This window comes from Phyllostomus discolor, chromosome 1 (assembly GCF_004126475.2).
Source record: "Phyllostomus discolor isolate MPI-MPIP mPhyDis1 chromosome 1, mPhyDis1.pri.v3, whole genome shotgun sequence".
Classification (NCBI taxonomy): Eukaryota; Metazoa; Chordata; class Mammalia; order Chiroptera; family Phyllostomidae; genus Phyllostomus; species Phyllostomus discolor.
Window position 1 is genome coordinate 48,339,485 of NC_040903.2, and position 20,970 is coordinate 48,360,454.

The 20,970-nt window shown below is 45.3% G+C and overlaps 1 protein-coding gene and 1 long non-coding RNA gene across 4 annotated transcripts in view; one reads left to right on the forward strand and one right to left on the reverse strand.

The window, feature by feature from the left end:
• Positions 1-236: 236 nt before the first annotated feature.
• LOC118499848 lies at positions 237-3,794 on the reverse strand. The gene is made up of 2 exons (XR_004902399.1): positions 3,498-3,794; positions 237-638 (listed from the first exon to the last, which is right to left on the reverse strand). It is a non-coding gene; the product is annotated as an uncharacterized LOC118499848 (long non-coding RNA).
• A 162-nt stretch (positions 3,795-3,956) lies between these two features.
• SEPTIN11 (septin 11) overlaps positions 3,957-20,970 on the forward strand; it is a 90,113-nt gene continuing 73,099 nt past the window's right edge. For 2 of the 3 annotated variants that reach the window (XM_036022540.1, XM_036022539.1), the window contains exon 1: positions 3,957-4,142. In XM_036022540.1, the coding sequence (XP_035878433.1) occupies positions 4,116-4,142 (27 nt within the window). In that variant the 5' untranslated portion in view covers positions 3,957-4,115. The remainder of the gene's footprint in view (positions 4,143-20,970) is intronic. The other variant, XM_028505874.2, reaches the window with a different exon arrangement.

A 20,970-nucleotide genomic window follows, 5' to 3' on the forward strand; every position in this document is an offset into this window, starting at 1 on the left:
CCTAGTCTCTAGCCTCATTTCTATTCCAATGCAGCTCAACATCCATTGATATATCAGACTTTGTGCTGTAAGCTGAAACACACAGGAGTACTCTTGCCTTGAAATACTCAAAGCCTCGTAAAGGATGTACATTAGTATGATCACCTGTCAATTACCTAACTTGTCTTGTAATAATAGCTATGGTGACCATAGGTCCTGGTTTTTGCCTACTGTCTTAGTATGCCAACCCTCTTTTCAATCTCAAAGGTTTTTAAATTTAGACAACAATAATAGCATACCTATGACTTTTCAATTAACTTTCAGCCAAAACAATTCTGTGAAGGACTGACTCTGTTAAGGTCCTAGCAGGAATGGGATGATAAATTCCTAATGGATAATTTGAGTAGAGTTTAATAAAAAGACTGTTTGCAAGGGTGTGGGATAAATGTAGAGAGACCACACGGAATGTACCCTGGGTTATCCTGAAGCAGAACTGTGACCTTTGGTTGAGGGATGCAGCCAGCCTGCAGTGGTGCCTCGGCTAGGGAGCCTGGGGGCATAAATACCAGCACTCCTTTCTTTGTTGTACCTGTGGTTGCTCACCGTTGCCTGCACTCACATGGCAGCTGAGGGAAAGAGAGCCCTTTGAGTTCAAGCTCCTGGGGGAAGAAAGGAAGGTGAAGAGTGGATCTGACAAACATGTCCTCCATCAGGACTCACTGTTACTACCCTATTTTACAATAGAAAAAGATGAGATGAAGAAAGGCTAATTTGCTCTAAGCCACATCGCTAGTAAGTAACAATCTAGAGCCGAAGTGCCCTGTTCTCCCCATTCCACCAAGCTCCCTCCAAGGCTCCCAGTCTAGCGATGCCAGAACACCTGTGCTTCCCACAGCATCATCGCCCTTGAAACCGTTGAGTCTTCGTTCACCCTGTACTCCCTCGTTCTGAATATCCCCTTTGCTCTCTTCCCTACTCCACCTCCTCGGTGAAGGGTTTCCTGTCCTGACAGGAAAAGTGAATAGTTCTTTTGTACTGTGCTTTAAAATCCCTGAATTCAGGTATCTCTTCTAGGATTTGGATTATTTCTCAGCATTGTTTAAAGATCTGCCTCTCCACAGACTGTGCACCGATTAGGAGTTGAAGAAGCATCCTCCTTTCAAATTTTTCAGTTCCTAGCACAGTGCTGGGCAGAGTTAAAAAGGTAATCTAATCCCTTAGCAACTATCATTAAACTGTTTTTAAAGATGAAAAATTGAAGCATTGAAAGGTTAAGTAATTTGCCCAAGGCCACATAGCTGTGTTGGTAAAGCTGGTTGTAGAATGATATTTAAATAACTTCAGAATGAAACTGACATTCTGAAATAGCCTTTCTTGTCCCATAGTAATTAAATTGTATTTTTATTCAATATATTTATGCCTACCTGCACAAAAATGTCAGGGAGGTGGGAATTTAAGACATTGTTCCTAGTCAATGAAAATTTCAGGCAGAAGCTGGGTAAACTGTAATGATTTTGTCCTAAAAGAGTTTCTTCAAACAGTTGAGATCTTGGAATAAATGACTTTAAGCTTTTGTGATGAGAATAAACTAACTTACCCACAAAGGTAGGGAATTCGTACTCTTAGAATCTAATCAGCTGTTTTCAACATAAGCATTTACAAAGTAAATTAAAATAAAAGTTAATTGATTGCCCTGACTGGTGTGGCTCAGTGGACTGCACGCTGGCCTTCCAATGGAAAGGTTACTGGTTCGATTCCCCCTCAGGGTACATACGTGCCTGGGCTGCCTGCAAGGTTCCAGTCTAGGGGCATGCCAGGGGCAACTGATTGATGTTTCTGTTCCTCTCTCCCTCCCTTCCCCCCTCTCTAAAAATAAATGCATAAAATCTCTAAAGAAAAAGAACGTGGGCTCTGGGGGTCAGACCAACATGTACTCTAACCCCTGCCAACCACATTATTAGCTGGGTGACCTTGAGCAAGTTATTATTTCAAAAAAATCGATTAAATCCTGCCGTCTGGCCTGGTAACATAACAGGACGGAAAGCTGGTGTGGAATTGTCCTTCCATTCGGTTAGCAGCCTGTGGGGCTGTCTTTCCACAGGGTTTACCAGAGACCCTCTCCCCATGGGAGAAGGAACACGTCTGTATACAGAAAGCAGCAGATGGAAGTATTTCTCTTCCCCCGCCTTTTGCATCGCACCGTCCATGTGGTAATCTTAATTCAACACTTAACTGAGCCCTTACTGTATGCTTGACATAAAATGGTAAACCATGTCTTCAAAAGATTTTAAGACTAGGGTGCGAAAATTGGACAAAACTGAAGAGGTTACGCAGTGTCTGCAAGTCTGGGTCCGCCCACGGACTGAAACGGCCCCTATTCGGAGCCTCTCATCCTTCTTTCACTGGGAGTACTTTCATCACACTCCCATCCCTGAGGGTTCCACCTGCATCCTGCCGGCGGAATTCAGCCTGGGTGGCCTGGACGGAGCTCTTGGACCCCTCTGGGGCAATCTGGCTTCTGCCTCACAGCAGCTGGACTCCCGCCCGGAGACCACTCACCCTCAGCCCAAGGTGGGGTGGCGCTTTCGAACTGGGGTCCCCCCCTCTCTCTCCTGGGCCAGAGATGGCAGGAAGGGCACACGCAAGGCTCCAGAGAAACCAGGTTGCTGGAAGTCTCAGGTCAGACTCTGAGGCGCCCCGGTCGAAAGAAGCATTTGTCTCTGACCTAATTCAATAGGTCCTGGTTTTCCCTCAGGGTGCAATCCCGTGGGCTGGTCACAGCCCTTCGCCGCCCTTCGCCTCCTCTTACCCTTGCCCTTCAATCCCAAAACTAGGTCCCCTTCCCCGATCGATCGGACGCTGTCCTCAACCACCTTGCTGCCGTGGGGCCCCTCTCCGGCCCTGCGGGGAGCTGTGGGAATCTACAGCACCTCCTCGCCATCAGGCCTTCGCCTGGGAGCCGCACCACCCGAGCGCAACAGGACTCTGCCATTGCGCCCCGCACACTGTCACGCAGTAACGCCCCAGGGGCTGTTGGAAAAATCCTTCCCTCCCGCGGAGGAGCTGCCAAGTCCCACAGTCATCCCGCCTGGCGCCGCCGCAGCCGTGGAGGCCCCTAGGCGCAACCCCCGCGCGCGTCTCCGGGTCGCTGGGTCCGTCTCCACCGACAAAATAAAGTCGTCTGAGCCCCCACGTGTGACCGGCGGGCTCTCGTTACACCCAGGGAGGCCTCGGCCCCTACGCTCTGGGGCAGTCCACAGCTGCGCTCGTTCTCCCGCGGGGAAGTCCTCTTGTTCCGCTCAAGCTGGCGGGGGTTGGTCGTCCACATCAGCAGCTACTACGGCCTCGTCCTGCCCACTGTGGTCCCCTACCCGGCCGAACGCTTCAGTGACAGCTTCCAGCTGCCTCTTTTTAAGTATCTCCTTTATTGAATAGACTTCTGTAGGAGCAACTCTTCCTTTGTGGGGTCCTGCCCAGCCCCACCTCGGTCGCCCACGGATCTCCCTGGTGGCCCACACACTGGTCCACGACCGTTCCTCCGGGTGGGGCGTGCTTGCCCGGGGCTAACTCTCCGCAAGACACTGTCCCCGCGGACCTGCTTTGCCCGGCACCCCTCGCCCCTCTCCGCAGCGGCTCCAGCTGCCCGCGTCGCGTAGCGCGTGGCAGAACCCGGGGCTGGGACCTCGGCGCCCAAGCTTTTACTAGGACTCCGGCACGTGGTGCAGCAGGGGGTGGCGGCTAGCGCATTGGCTGGGGGCCTTTCGGTGTCACCCGAGAGGGTCCCTTCGGGGCCGACGGTTACGTCCAGGGAGGGCAAACCTGGCTGCTAGCGACTGCTGACCCGGGCTAGAGGCCCGCCCACCATCCTCCCTCCAACCGCCTCGGCCTCGGCGCGCAGGCTTACACCCCTTTCTGGGGAAGCAAATGGTCCCTTCCAGGCGGGTGGCCATGTTGCTCTAATAAAGCAGGAGGGGCGGTGGCGTGGGGGGAGCAGATGCCGCCGGCAGCGCGCGGGATCCGGGCGCCAGCAGAGCGCAGCCGCGAACGAGGCGCGGGGGAGGCGAGCGGGAGCCGGGGCAGCAGTCAGTGTTGGCGGAGAGCACCCGGGCGCAGTCGGAGCCAGAGAAGCAGCTGCGATGGCCGTGGCCGTGGGGAGACCGTCTGTGAGTGCCGGGGCCTCCTTGCCCTAGCCCGCTACTCCTCCGGCGCCGGGTGGTCCCCGCTTTGGGGAGGGTGCCGACGGCAATACCGGGAGCCCGGGCGGGGGCTCGGGAGGCGGCGGCGGCTGTGGCTGTGGCTGTGGGTGTGTGCATGAATTTGGGCGCGCGTCTGGGGCTGAGGGGAGGGCGAGGAGCCCCGAGGCTTGGCTGCCGCGTGATGCAACAGTGCATCGCCTCGTGCACCCCGATTCCCGGGATGTGGGAGAAAAGGGACCTCTCTCCTATCTTCCATTTAGAAAGATTCTTTTAGCCAAGGTGTTTCTCCGCAGCTTCACTCTCTGCGCTCACACCTTTTTCCTTGTGACACTCGGGAAAGGCGCCGGGTGAGGGGGTTTCCTCCCGGCTCCCCCTCGCGGAGGGGCGCCCGAGCCTGGGAATTGTTAGCCGAAGCGTGTCATTCGGTTGTAGAAGCGGGTCAAAAATAAAGGGGTGGGATTTCCGTGGTGGTTTCCCCAGTGCATTGTGAGAACCCGACACCCCTAGGCGTCCACCCGGGTGACCCGGCCCTGCCCAGGATGTGGACAAAAGCCCTACACACACACACACACACACACACACACACACACAAAGTTTTCAAAAGGCCCCCTTGTCGGGGTGGGTGGAGGTATTAAAATACTCTGCGGATGGAAGGATGGGGGCGGTGGGCTGAGGAGGCGGGGACGCGAGGAAGAGGAAGGGAGGGTGCCTGGAGAATACCCTGCCCCTCGGCCCGGGGCGTGGGAGGAAGGCAGTGGGATGCTCCAAGCCCCCGTCTGCGGGCGGGGCACCGGCAGCGACTCCTGGGGTGCGCGCCTTGGACCCGGCGGTCTTGGAGGGTGTGGTTTCAGTCTGTGCCCCGCATCCCGGGTTGCAAGGCAAAGGGAAGGGGCCTCGGCGGCCTTTCCTTTTTAGTGAAGGGAGTAGACCTGGGTGGGAAAGGCGGAGCCCTCTTTCTTTCTTTTTACCCATTTCTTTGTCGATGTTCAAATTCCACTTTCGCCCCGCCGGCTTCGGGGGCGCTTCGCTTGAGGATTTTCCTGTTCTACCCCCTTCCTTTCCTTTGCCTTTTCTTCTCCTACCCGTAACCGAGGAGCTGCAGGTGGTGGCTTGAGATTTTGTAGATACAGAGAGAAGTCATTCGGAAATACGGGAAGCTCTGAGCCCCTAGAAATGCAAGCTTTGCGCTCAGACTCCGGGCTCGTCCTCCTAAATCCGTGCAGACACACACGCTCCCCTGCCTCCACCCGCCGTCCTCCGGCTCCGGGAAGTTCGCAGAATTCCTCGGCGTGTTCTGACTCAGTTTGGTGATTCTTCTGCCGAAGTGTTTTCAAAGACGCCCTCCGTGGTCAGAAAATGTTCAGTGGTCATATCCAAGTGTAACTGTGGATCGTTCAGGCATTTTAAATTCTGATAGTTAATGACATGCTCTTAAGAATTCAGATCTCCTTGCACACAAATAGTGCTTCTGATAACTAGTGGTCAGAGATTGCTGTTATTAAGGGAATTGGTAGTCTCTGGGCTACCAATGAATGAACTGGTCGCAGTTTGTGTGTGTGTGTGTGTGTGTGTGTGTGAAAATCGAGGTCCAGAGAGGTCAAGTTTGTGTGGTTAAATAACTCCCTCCCCCACTGTACTTTCAAGGCACAGAGTCAGAGAACTACAACAGCATCTAGTTGAGGTAACTGGGGAGCATCTGGGAATGCAAGTGTTATGTGGGGGGTGGGGGGTGTCTTTTTCAGTGATACCTACTGCTGGCGCATTCTTGAGGCATGGGGAAGTGGAAGAAATAATTTGCTGCACATTTTCTCTAAATTAGTTGGTTCATATCTGTCAGTTAAATAGGAGCAGTATGTGGATTTAAGATTTAGTTGTGTGGCCATAATCATATCCAACACCAGGTCTGCCAACCAGATGTGAGCTTAATCCCACAGAATTCTTGTGGAGGACCTGGCTCATTCAAATAATAGAGATATTTAAGAGTGTGTGTGCACAGAGGAGGTCACTGCTTTCTCTGCACATTCCCTGCTGTCACTGGAATGAAAATGAAATTACTTACAGTTTAGAAACAGAAGACTTCTTTCTTTGAGTTCTGGTATGGGTGACCAGGAGTTGACTACAAAGTTGAAGCCTTTTCATACATTTCCAAGGAATTGCTGAGTGTTTTACTTTGTTCTTTGCTCCATAAATGTCTCGAGTGTAGTGTCCACAGTTTGTCTTCAACACAAGCCCAGTACATGCAGATTCTCCAGACCCAGCTCCAACGGGTCCACACCGCCATCCTTCTAGTTAGAATTCTCTGCCCCTTCTGTGTCCTTATCGATTCTGTGATTAAAGCAGAAGAGCGTGGGGAGAAAAGAATCACTCACGAAGTTGGTCTGTGTGTGAGAGTTTCTCTAGGTACATCTTTAGAGTTACATTTTTTACAAAAAGTTGCTTAAGAAAACATGAGTATATCTCCTTGCCCTACCAAGTTCCTCCCCTGTGCAGATTGAAGGAAAGATCGATCAGAATAATTTCCCCTTAACTTTAGACACTTTAAAATGTATTGATTTTAGAGAAAGAAAGGAAAGAGAGGCAGAAAACCATTGCGTTGTGGTTCCACCCATTTGTGCATCCCTTGGTTGCTTTTTGTGTGATCCCTGGCCGGGGTCACGCCACAACCTTGGGGAATGGGGAGGGTACTCTCACCAACTGAGATACCTGGCCAGGACTAACTTTAGACATTCTTGAATTTGAACATTTTAGTGTGATATCCCAGGTAAATAGGACCTTTTACTAGGCAAAAAATTAATTATACAACCCTTATATAATAAATGCAATAATTTCTGTCTTATGAAGTGGTTAGAGTAGTCCCCACCCCTTATCCATAGTTTCAGTTTTCGAGATTTTAGTCACCCATGGTCCACCTCGGTCCAAAAATAGTAAGTGGGAAATTCCAGAAATAAGCAACTCATATGTTTCAAATTGCCCGCCATTCTGAATAGCATGAGAATGAGCCATTTGCTCAGTCCAGCCAGGGATGTGAATCATCCCCCTGGCCCACTTTGTCCAGCATATCCTGGCTGTGTATGCTGCTTCCCCTTAGTCACTGAGTAGCAATCTGGATTATCAAGCTGACGTGCCACGGTGCTTCTGTTCAAGTCACTCTTGTTTCACTTAATCGTGGCCCCAAGGCACAAGAACAGTGACGCCAGCAACTCAGATATGCCAGAGAGAAGTGGTAAAATGCTTCCATTCAGTGAAAGGGTAGAAGTTTTTCATAGGAAAAAGAAAAGATATCTTATGCTGATGTGCTAAGATCTACTGTAAGAACAAATCTTCTACCCATGAAATTGTGAAGAAGGAAAAAGAAATTCATGCTGGGAGATCACATTTATGTAACTTTTATTACAGTATGCTATTATAACTGTTCTATGTTATTATTTGTTATTGTTGTTAATCTCTTACTGTGCCTAATTTGCAAGTTTATCTTTATCACAGGTATGAATGTACTGGTCGCAGTTTCAGGCAGTCACCGTGAGTCTTGGAGCACAACCCCCCAGATAAGCAGGGGGAACTATATATTTAGTTATAACCATTTAAACCTCAATGCTAAATTCAGATGTTTCTTAAGTGGATTTGTTCTTCACTAGAAAACAAAAAGTCCAGTTTTTAGTGTGATACTGTTTATTTCTGTTTTAATCTCATCCCCTGGCTCCTGCACTTTCCCACGGACAGTTTTGGAGCGTGGCTCTGAGCAGACCCGGAAGCACATCTGTGGTTTCTGGAGTACGACTGAAGATGAGCAAGAGCGCTTCTCCCCAAGGGATGTGTCCATGTTTTGGATGAGTTAATATTTTTGCATCGAAGTCCCAGGACAGCTATTTTCATTTTAAGTAGAGCATGGTAATTTACTCTACCTGAGAATCAGGCTTTTTGTGGCTGACCTGCTCTCTGATCCACTGGCTCTTAAAGTGTGGTGTTGATCCAGTTGTAGAGTCTAGGAGCTGATAGGAACCCTAGAGATCCTTTGGTTCAGCCTCCTCCCTCGTGCAGAAATGTTTATCCCTGGCAGAAGGTATGTGTTTAAATTTTTCCACTAGTGGGCATTCCCTATGATACCCTTCAAGAAACATGCCTAATTGTTTTTCTATCTGCTGAGCAAAAAGAAATGGAAAACTGCGTTCATTCATTCACTCACTTAACAGTATTTATTGAGCACCTCCTATGTGCTGGGTGCTGAGGACACTCAATGGGCGAGAGAGAAAGTCCCTTCTTACCCGAGCTTTCATTCTCTGCCATACTTAGTGTCTGTGTGTGTTAGTGACAAACTTCAGTGGAGGGAGAAGGACACTGTGTGCTGGTTGCTGAGTCAGCAGTGGTGATGCAGATAAAGGGGCTTATCTGTCTGAGGATCATTACATGCAGTTCCTGATGACTGGTCTGTCTCAGCAGGAGCGTGGGGACTGCCAATGAAATGCTATTTCCTCACGTTGTAAAAGTGCCATCTCGAGACTTAAGGATGTCGCCCCACATGGAAGGCTGTGGCTGTTGTATCTGGAGAGAGATTAATGGAGCTGAAAAGAGTCCAGGGAATGGCCATCCAATTATAAAGGGGCTGTCATCCAGGGGGAGGTTTTTAAAAATTAGACCTCTTTAATCAGCGATGTAAATTATACACATTAAGGCTCTATAAGCAGTTATTAAGGGAACCAAGAAGTGTTTAAGGTGCAGTAATCCCTCCTTTTTAAATCTTTTGAAAGCTGTAGATTTCTTTTATCTTTTAAAATATGCTCTTTAAAAATAATGTGTCTATATATGACAATGAAAAAAATAGACTATAGGAATTGCCTAAAAGAACGGAACTACACATATCGCACCAGCCTGGTATAAAAGCTCTTAGATCGTTAGTGTGTTCTAATGAACTTTCTGAGATTTGCAGCAGCAAGCATAACCCATCCCAAATAAACTGCTACTTAGAAAGCAAACTCTGTGCCTGTGTGGACCCTGTCTGACTATTTGGACACTCATGAAGGAAACAGATACTTAGTGCTTTCGAAGTGGCCACCCCGTGTCTGTCCAGACACAGGGATGAATGATTTGGATGGCCTACTTTGATTGATTCCCCGAAGACCCAGTGTTTCTACCCACTGGTGATGCCACAGCCGATAATGATCTTAGGGTTTAGACTCCCTGTGGAGCAGGCTGCAATCAGAGCTTTGTGTGCCTGTGTTTCTCCCTTAAACCTGGTTGGGACTGGGGCAGGGGTAGGGGCTGCTCTTGGGTTTTTATCATTTATTGAGAACTGTTTCTGGCAGCCTTAGCTAGACTTGTCAGTTGGGGTAAGCGAAGCTGAACCTTTAGTTAAACAAAGACCCAGCAGATCTACAGCTTTTATCCTTTTTCCCAAGGAGACCTACTTTACAATGTAATTAATACCCCACTCCCCCTTTTAAAATTCAGATTGACAGAAAACTCCCTTCCAACTAAACAATACCTCTCCTGACCCACTCAGGCCTTCTGGCAGTCCATCAATGCAGCCGCTGTTGCACATGAAAACAATACTTGGGCTGAGGTGATACAGACAGACTTCTACAAAGAATTTGCTGGGTGTCTAAAGTCACATTTGCATAATCTCAGATCTCGCCTGTGGTGTAAATTAGGAGTCTGTTCCTTGGTATGACCAGAGCCAAGGCCTTTGAGCCACATTTTTTTTTCTTTCTAAGGATATGTGCCTATGAACGTGAATGCCTTGCTCAAGTCAAAGGACGCAGGAGGTAGAACTGTGTGGACACATTCTGTCCACCTACTGAACTCTGAGCCGTGGAACAGGGTGTGATGTGTTGATGGTGGGGGCAGGCTGAGATAGAGAGGTAGGAAAGGCTCGTGCTCCAAAAAGAACATCTTTGATACCTACCTACCTAAGTGGGAGCTTTGTTTCTGCTGGTTTTGTGTTTCAAAAACTGGTAAAAATAAGCCCTGGCTGGCATAGCTCAGTGGATTGAGTGCGGGCTGTGAACCAAAGTGTCCCAGGTTGGATTCCCCGTCAGGGTACATGCCTGGGTAGCAGGTCATGACCCCCAGCAACCACACATTGATGTTTCTCTCTCTCTCTCTCTATCTCCCTCCCTTCCCTCTCTAAAAATAAATAAATAAAATCTTAAAAAAAACTGGTAAAAATATATGGAACATAAAATGTATCTGCTTGTTTTTAATTAAATACCATTCCTTAGGGAAGAATTTATGATTTTCTTATTAATTTTTTCATATAGAAGTATAATCACAATAATATAGGTAGGTTAGAAGTTGCAGAACAAAACAACCCTCAGTAGCCAAACACATCAATAATCATCCTTGGCTTCCTAATCTTTCTGCTTTATCAGATATTTCTCATGCGCTTTCTCTGCTCAGGTGCTGAGGTTGTGATGTTGGGCATTTGAGATGCTCTCTTCAAATATCTCTGAAGGATGGGTAAGCAACAGAAGTTAGCAAGGAAAGCAGGGTGGAAAAGTGTTGCAGGCCAAGGGAACAGCATGTGCACAGCTCTGGAAGTGAGGCCGAGCCTCCTAAGGAAATCCTGTGTGACTGTGATGTCAGTGTTCAGAGTGGACAGGAGTGAGGCTGGGCTGTGGGAAGAGATCAAGACATATGCATATTTACTACACAGCACTTTAAAGATTTTATATTCTGTCCACACCTGTCCCGCAATTTAGGGTGTTTCAGATTCTAGGAACTGGTAGATGGGAGACACTGAAAATCTGCAGAGTACTAATTCTCCAGGATTCAGTACAGTAGAGGGGAGGTGACAAGGGATCAGGGGAGTTGATGCCTTTCGTGGTTAAATGGAGCCCTAAACAGTAGAGGAAGTGGAGACTGAGGAACTACACAAAGAGATGGAGGAGGGGACCAGTGACAACATCCCAGCCTAGGTCTTCCTCTGCTAGCTTTCTGCACTGAGCCCTTCCTCAAGATGTAGAACTGAAAACTCTTATTTTCTTAGACACCAAAGCAACTTAGTCCTGAAGGGTGGGGATAGAGGGAGAATGGTAGGATTCCTTCCATGCTGGACTGCAAGTATCAATCAGTGTTGTCCACAAAGAAAATTAAAATCCATTGCATTCTATAAAAGTAGGAGAAAAGTCTGTTGCAAGCCAGGGTTCTCTTAAGATTTAACAACTTCTCCATTTATCTCATCGCTTTCCATACTGTTTTCAGGCCAGTATGAATGTTATCGGTCTCATTAGGTGCCCATTAAATTTAATCAGACCTCCTGTTGAAAAGAAACACCTTGAGAGAAACCTCTGTGCACAGGAAGCCTGCTCAGCATCTTGATTTTTAATTTTTTTCTATTTAAGTTACTGTCAAGACAATTATCTCAGTGTAACCTCACAAGATTCCAGAGAATTAAGTAATGTAGACAAGGAAACTGAGGCACAAAGCAGTTATTACTCTGATACAGCCAGTTAGTGGGAGAGAGAGGCTTTAGCAACAATGACAGTTAGACCCAAGTGCATGCAGATCTACTGTCTGTGTCAGTCAGTTAGGTTAAATTATGCTCAGGTAGCACACTGGCCACAAGCTTCGTGGTTTCCACAGCGGACATTCTCTCTCAGAGTCCATCCTCTGAGATGGTTCCATGCGGTGTGGTCCCCCGGCCCAGGCTGAGGGAGTGTTCTCTCCTTGGACACGGCCAGTCTGGCGGCAGAAAAAAGGAATGCCCAACCCTGAGCTGACTTTTCCAGCTCTTAGCTGGGTCTCTGCCACACAAACATTACTGGCCGAAGTAAATGGACACTCCTAAATTTAACAGGATGGAGGTAGATACTAACCTGTCTGCAGAGAGTGGCTCCGTCAGGCGTTCGGTAGAGCTTGAGGGCCTTGGGACTGGGAAGTAAGTCCTCCCCTTGGGAGGGGCAGGGAATGTGTTGAGTAGTAAGAGTTTGCCAAACCTTAGGAGTCAGGGAATTGACTACAGGGCCAAGGGTCTTTATAATTTTCTAAAAATTATCTTCCTGCCTGTAATGAGTTTTCTCTCTCCTTTTGCCTTACTCTAATTCCAGCTAGACATGCTAGAATGATGAGGGGAGAGAAAGTGTGTGTATGAAGGAGCTGAATGATCGGGAGGCAGAGAGTATGATTACTCCTATTGTTCAACCACAATGAGCTTCCAGTAGTATTGTCACCAAGGAAGTGATGGGTGGTGACCTTCAGAAAGACTTTCTGTGCTGCTTCTGGTGGCCCCAGCTCTGGGACTGTACTCTCTGGAAATGGTTTTGAGGCCATTAGGACATCCAGCTGCGTGACGGCATTATTTCCCTTGGGATGCGTCCAAATCAGTCCTTTCTCAGCCTGTCTGTTCCTAAATGCAGGCGCATCAGATGGCGCCCTTCTTTTCTTGCTTTGTTCTCTCTGCTGAGCAGCTGCAGTGCAGAGCATTTTGGTGAGAACGTGGGCTTCGCAGCCAGACTGCTGGGGTTCTAGGGACTCAGCGCTGCCACTTAACAACTACCTCTGGGATCTCAGGCAAATGACTTACCTTGTGTACCTCACGTTCCCCATCTGTAAAATAATAACAGTACCTTCCTCAAAGGTCCACCAGATTCAGTGAGTTAGTATACAACGTGCTCACAGTGATGCAAGAAATATTCTTTGTCAACGGAAGGGAAACAAATACTGAATAAGGGCTTTTAACCAAAGACTGGGCTCAAACCGGAATTGCCCCTCCACTCTACCCAGTAGGAAGTGAGCATTTGCCTTTCTCCTGTCCCGCACCTGAACTGTGCAGTCTCCCCTTTTGCTAATCAGAGCCGGCCTTTGGGGCTCAGATCAAACGCACTCTCTTCTTGAAGCCTCCACGCTCCTGCTCAGGTTTTGGTGCCTCCTCTGCAGCAGTGGTGCCTGCAACACGTCTGTGTTACCCATATGGTGTTCTGGAGCTCCCTCCACTTTCTTTCAGTTACTTTTTTTTTAAGAAAAAAAAAAAAAGGAACTATCAAATATAGTTGTGAATGTTAAAAAGAAATCTATCTCATTACCATAAGCAATATGTCCTGCACCTTGAGCACACTCATGTGTTCTCAGCCTCCGTTGCCAGATTGAGGATTGAAGAGGATTTAAGGGCAGGGACTGTGTTGCACACCCCTCACTAGTGGACATTTGACTGGGTGGGCGAAAAGTGATCCTTTGGATCGATTGGATAAGACTTGTGTTGGATGAGACTTGGGCCAGCCCACTTCCTCTCAGTCTACTTTTTTGTTCCAGCTGTTGCTGCGTGGATTTTAGGCAGGTATCTGTGTATCAACAGCTTTGTGCCCCAGGATTCTCTGCTGTAACCACTTGGACCCTGCTCAGCTCTTCTGACCTGTGTACATGTCTGGGTGTCCAAGGGAGTTACCATCCCGTGCGCCAGCTGTAGACTGGTGGGGATGGAAGCTGGTTGGTAAATGCTTCTCTCTTTTGTCACTAAGTTGGATAATTCTGAGGCACAATCTGAAGGTCCCACCTAGGCCCCAGTCCCAGGGCTGGTTAGCTCCATGTGAATACCCCCTAGAATGGGTATCTGTCCCTCCCTGTTTCACTATTCCCAGTCCCCACTCCCGTTTCTCCAGGTTACTTTCCAATATAGCTACATGCACATATGTTCTTGTCTCACGCCCCTGCATTTGGGGAAAACCTAGGTGAAAACACCTTGTTTCCTGGTTTGGGGCTCTTCTTTGTTTGACCTTATGCAAATGAGGAAGCATGAATGTTACTTTTGTAACGTACCATGTTACTCTGGACAGTTAAAAATATGCTCAGAACAAACTGATTTTTTATCAGGTTTTTACTGTTTATTGGAGAGCAAACTTCAAACTGTTATAAAAACTAGACTCAGAAAAGGAAACATCACCTAAAATTTTCTATACTTTTCATTACTAGTGCCTTGGAATGGAACTCTCATATTCTTCTCAGGATGAAAGTGCTTGTTTCTGAGTGCCTAGTGCCTGGTTTGGTCTGTAACTTACTTACCTTACCTATTTCAAATCAATTACATAGTATATATTTTAGAAATTAGATACAGAGTATATAGAGAAAATATGTTTCTGATACATGAGCTATGAAGTTGTCCCAAAGCTTAAAACTGTTTTGAAAACAAAAATCAGAAAAAGTCTGGGCTTATACTGTCTGCATAGATGAGAAAAAATGAGGTCATGATTCTTGAAACAACATTAATTAACTAATATTGAACAATTTTTTAAAAGATTTTTAAAATTTATTTTTAGAGAGAGGGGAACGGAGGGAGGAAGAGGGAAAGAAATATTGATCGGCTGCCTCTCATACGCTCCCTGACCAGGGACCGAACCTGCCACCCAGGCGTGTGCCCTGACAACACCCAACCCACTGAGCCACATCAGTCAGGGCACACGGAGCAGTTTGAAGGGCCCAGGTTAACTTAAGTCACTGCTTGAGAGTTCTTGGAAGATTGTTTAAGTCATCCCTTTACTTTGTATGATCCTAGTCCAGAGGAGGTTTCTAATAGCAATTGAGAAGTTGTATGAACCGAACTGATTTATTCTTCAATTCTCCCCAGATTTGTCACCTTTGCTCCATTCTTTGAGACTTGGTGTGTGTGTGTGTGTGCGCGCACGCGCGAGCACATTGGGTGGGTGTAATCTGAGACTGTACCTGTACCTGATGGAATGATTTAATTGTGTATCTGTTACATATCTCTTTGTCTTCAAAGCCTTTTCAATCCTCAATCAACCTCTTAATCACATCTTCCCTGGGAATGTTGTTGGAAGGTCCACAGTTGAACAATTTTATCTCTGAACCCTCTAAATAAATCTTTTACTTGTTGGCAATCAGATTTGCCCCATTCAGAAACCAGAATTCCAAGGTAATTTATGATCTCAAAGCTGAAAATGGAATTAAGATAAAGTTTTAGCCATTGAAATGACTAATTTGAAATAATTAAATTGCTGCCTCTAGCTGCTATTGCAAAGCTGGCTTTTAGCTGGGTGGAGGAAAATCCAAATCTGAATTGGAGTTCATAACCCAGTCAATGTTGAGGTGATAAGGACTCTCAGGGACTTTATGCAATAGACATTTAGATAGATATATTGTGGAGTCTGGGATACTGCTTAATATTACTAAATACTCTTGAAGAGCTTCTATTTTTATGCCTCAATGGGTTTTCCTATTTCCCACTCACTAAGTCAGCAAACACTGAGCCCCAGCCAACACCACACATGAGTGAGGATGTCTAAAGAATTTCTTCCCATTCTCCCGCCAAAACGAGAACCAACATCTTTTGGGGCATATGGATCTCTCTCTCACTAAGGGTCAAAATCTTGGAATAAGTCTTGACTCAGGAGTGAGTTACCTAGTCGTGTTTGTCATTCTCACCTGGGAAGTGTTAGCAGCCTAGTTCCTGATGGTGCATCATCAGCCAATCAGATCTTTTAGAACCTTCAGTGTCTCTAGCCAGGTGCCCCACGTGGTTGGAAATACGTAAGTATAAGACCTAGATCGTGCTGCCAAGAAGCCTACAATTTAGTTGACTAAAAAAGCCTGAGACTAAGATAATGCTCAACTTCCATGATTGGGAGGGTCTTGTCAGGCCTTTCTCACCACTACCCAGCCCTCCACTGTCTCTTAAGATTGTGAAATGAGGAATTTGGTTCAGAGTTCATAAATAGGGCCCATTTTATTCTCCTCCTCTTCCCTCTTTAGAATGTAACTTGAGAAGTGTTATAAAGGTAACCCCAACTTTCTTTCTTCCTAGGCTACCATTAAAAGTATATTCTTTCAGTTTAGGGCAGGGATAAAAAGGGCACACTAAAAGAAACTGAAAATTTGTATCAGAATTGGGAGGGAATGTTTTCAAAATCTCTGCCAGATTCTTACGTGCACTCCATTCCTCTTCAGAGCATCCCGATCACCCACGGCACTCCAGGTGCCTTGGACTGGTGCACCGGTGTTTTATTTTAGGACACACGTGCGATCAGTACTGCCTGATCCAGATCCCCCCTACTAACTGGTCCCCCATACCAACTGGATCAGTAAGTGGGTACCCCTGCTACTGGGTTAACTGTTCGTTTCCATACTTTCAAGTACCAGTTGTAGTAATCAGCATAATGGGAGAATTTAATAATCTATGAAATATAAGTGCAAAAATAAAGTTGCTTCTAATTAGATGCTTTGAAAATATTTACTAAAGGTGAGAATTCTGCTACATAAAACTGCTGTGAATGTAATATGGTCAAAATAATTGTACAAAGTTGGAGGGGAAAGTAAGGATTGAAAGAGTTTGCATTTAGTTTCCCTTAAGGTGCTTTAAATTCTGGGTTTACTTGAAAGAGACGAACTGGAAATCATGGATGATGCCTACGGGTTTGTGCTAGAAAGACACCTCTAGCTGGAGTTCCTCAAATTCATTATGAGGACAATAACCTTGGCCTTTGTCAAAAAGTTGGTGGATGAATGTATGTTTATATGTTTTAAGGTGAAATAAAATGTTTAGGCTATAAGTATTGTTTTAAAAATCTCAGTCTTTAAATACCTTTTTAGATAGAAAAATTATTTAACCCCCTGCTCCTAATAGCTTTGGATTAGAGGGACCCATAGGTGAGAGAACAGCCACTCCTCCCACTGTCTGCTTCCCCATCCCGGTATTCTAAAACACGGGCCTCTGGTTGAGAAGCATTGTGTGTACCTAGGTGTCCCTGCATGGGTAGGTGGGGGAAAGAAGTTGGGGGTTACTGGTTTCTCCTGAATTGAGATACAGAGATCTTTGGCAAGTTAACTCACTTGACATATTTAACTTCTTTTATACTTAATGTAAATGGTTACTAGGGGTTTTTTTCTGATTATAGAGAGACGAAAGGACACTAAAAACATTGCCTGTTTTATAAATTTTCTTAGTCCAGAATATGATTTTGGACAGCAAAATAATCTCATTTTGGAAAGCCAAGGTTATTCTGATACACGTGAAGGCACATGCAGACATAAGATACGGATTACTCAAAGATGTGCACAATCTACCTGGGAAACAGATGAAAGCTTGGACCACAGTCTTCATAGTCAGGAAGCTGCACTTTGGTATTTATGGGCCTTGACTTTTTGGCCCAAATGGTTCGTTCTGGCTATCCTTGGATAATCCTCCAACAGCACTTTGGTTTAATTTTCAATCTCAACCATGAGAAATTAAGTGTTAAAAAACCAAGTAGATTGTTGCTTTTCTATTCCAAAATAAAAAAAGTAGGAGGAGAAAACTTAACAAATTGGAAGCTGAAATGTGTGACTTCTCTATTTCTGAAACTGAAACTGGAAGCATTTTTCAGGTGGGGTTTTTCTTTTTTGGTCTTTAAATATGCATTTGGAATATGGCTGCTAATTGGTTTTGCCACTAAATTCATTGCAAACACTGCAGTAATGTCCTAATTGACGTGCAATTTCACACCTTTTTTCTGTGACTGGATTTCAGTGGGTAAAAGTTTGTCTTCACAGTAACCCTGAGGTAGTTTCATTAGATTCTTGACCCAACCCCTGCAGCGCCTATTTGATGAATCTGGATTCACACTCACCTAGGATAAAAAGTGATGGTCTTGAGGCCAAGCCTTCTGACTCTTGGTTATATCCTCTGCTTACCAGATGGAGACACCACCCTACCTGTGGAGCAGCGCTGTCAGAGAGAACTCTCTGTGGTCATGGGAACGTTTTACTATACTGCCTTGTCCAGTATGGGAGCCACTAACCATATATGGCTATTGGATGCCTGAAATGTGGCTGATGCAATTGTAGAATTAATTTCTTATCTTGTTTAATTTAAATTAATTTGCATTTAAATTTAAATAACCACATGTGGCTAGTGGCTACCATTATGGATACTGAAGCTTTAGGAGTATAGTCTAGGAGTGTTGAGAAGCTGATGTTCATCTCTTTTCTTCTCTCGCTCTCTTATGTTTTTAGAAAAGGTTTTTTTATTAAGGAAAATTTCAAACATACATGAGTAGAGAGAGTGTTACAATGGAGCCTATCATATCATCTAGCCCAATTTTTTTTAATTTTAAAAAATTAATTTTTTCATTGCTGTTGACATTATATTAGTTTCAGGTAATCATAGTGTGATTAGACATTTTCTCTTTTTAACAAATTTATTTATTTTGTGGGGAGGGAAGGGAGGGAGGAAGAAAGGGAGAGAAACATCAATGTGGAGAAAACATTGATCAGCTGCCTCTCAAAGATGCCGCAGCTGGGGCCTGCAACCCAGGCACGTGCCCTGACCAGAAATCAAACCGGTGATCTTTCGCTTTATGGGACAATGCCCAACCAACTGAGCCTCACTGGTCATCGCATGTTTAGACATTTGTATACCTTACAAAGTGATTACTCCCATAAATCTAGTACCCATCTAATACCATACAGTTATTACAACATTATTGACTATATTCCCTACGCTGTACTTTATATCCCCACCCAATGCAATGTTATGTCATTTATTCCCCTTTCTCTCCAACCTCCTGCTCCTCCCCACTTCTGTCCCCCAAGCTGGTGAGCTGGGGGAAGGAGGGCAATGGCACCACGGAGAGGTCCTCAGGGGTCTTCACATGTATTTGTCATTAAAAAAAGGACTTGAGGTTCAGTACATGGATGGTACAAGTTATGTTTTGACAATGGGTAATGAGTATAGAGATGAGTGATAGTCTCTGTGCTTGAAATCATTCATCGCCATCATCCTCATGATAAGAAGCCAAGTTGGGCTCGGAGATGGAGCGGTCACTGTGCCAGGCCTTGCATACCTGTGCTTGTGTTGAACTTTGGGTTCATGGATAATTTAAACAGTCACCATGTTCAGTATTTATCATTGAGCTTTCCTGAATGCCAGCAGTGCTGTTGAGTCACAGGAATTGTAGAAGGTGGAAGCAGGTTGAGAATCCGTTTTAACCCATTCTCCTTGAAACACTTACTTCCAGAGAGTAGTAGCTGATTTGAGCACACGTTGCATGGCCCCGGGGCCATCTGTCACTGCACACTCTTGCCTGACTGATTGACTGGCTGAGCTAAAACTTGCAGCACTAAGTCACTCCTACCTAGTTTTTACACAGTATATTCTTCTGGCCACTTTAAGAGGAGAGATGTTATTTCTAAGTCTACTTGAGGTATTGTGGATTATTTGTGTTAGAGAGAACTTTTTGGTAATTGGTACAAAGAAGTCACTTATCAAATGATATCTTTTAAGCTGAGAATTTATGCATATTACCGGTGGAGATTATCATAGAAAATGCACATTTGTTTTCTGTATTTCTGTTTATAAAAGAAGCTCTTGTAGCAAGCACATTTTGGTCATGTGGATACATTGAAGGAAAAGAACACTTGCATCAATGATATTTAGAAGTGCACTTTTCCTTCACAACATAAAGCAAAATTGTTGCTTTGCTTTTGTAGTTGAATTTAAGAGCTAATAATGATTTTCTTCTTTATGATAGAGTGCAGAATATGTATATTCTAAATTTGGAACGCTATACTTAGAATCTCAGGTATTAAGGGGAATGAATTTGGGATGGTCAAAGGATCTTGTATCATCAGAAATGCTCCCAGACCTTGGCTCAGCTGTCCTGTTGATGGAAAAGATAATACGCTTTAGAAGAAGAGCTATTAAAAATTTCAGCAACATTCCAAACAATGGCAGGCCTCCAGTTGCAACGGAGTGCTGTATCTTTCCCATTGTCAAGTCTCCTAGTGTCTGCCCTTTGTGTTTCCTCCGCCTTGTGTTAACCACGGTCTTGGGAAAGAGGACAGAGCTATGTCTCATCTTACCATCTTACAGCAGCTTACTTCCATTTGCTTTGATTCCGTGGTTCATGGAGATTGGTTAACACCCTACGTATTAATGTCTCCACAACTCAAGATTTGTGCCATTTTTGCTAATAATACTCCCAGGAAATAAGCCTTCTTATGTCCAGTTGACAAGAGATATTTGAATCCATGATAGGGCCAAGAATAAGGTTTAGGAAGATGTTTTGTTAAGTCAGTTGCTCTGTCTCTTTCATACAAGGTAGAGACAAGAAACTATTAAGGCTTTTGAAATGACTGTAACCTGATTAGGAAACAGCAACTATTTTTGGCAAAGAGGGCACAAAATTAGTATGAGTAGCTGTGTTTTTTAACTGTATTACGCATAGACTTTGAAAAGCTTTTTATAATAGATCAAATTTAAATCCAGCAATACTACATCTTGGAAAAAATAAAAAATTTATATCATCTAGATTTCAATTAATGCTTACTTTGTTACGATTAGAAAAATGCTTAACTTGATATAGCCATAACATTAATAAGAAATATGTTTACCTAGTAATATAAGTTTTACCTAGAAATATAAGTTCATGACATGCCCTGGCTAGTGTGGCTTAGTGGATTGAGTGCCAACCTGTGAACCCAAAGGTCATCTGTTCGATTTCCAGTCAGGGCACATGCCTGGGTTGCAAGCCAGGTCCCCAGTTGGGGGCATGTGAGAGGCAACCACACATTGATGTTTCTTTCCCTCTCGTTTTCTCTCCCTTCCCCTCTAGAAATAAATAAATAAAATCTGAAGAAAAAAAAAGTTCATGATTAATGGTTTATCACACAGCTTTGGAAGGCCTCAGTTAGGTTCTGGATTGAATTATTTATGGAACGCTAAGATGGTAAGGGAGAGAAATACAGAAACCATCTGTGACCAGGGTGAGCATCATCTGACTTGTCTATCGGAGGGAGAAAAGTACGGAAACAGGCAATGCTCAGATCTTCAGACCGCTGTGAGTGGGCAAGCCCGGGCCCAGTTGGCCCTGGCTGG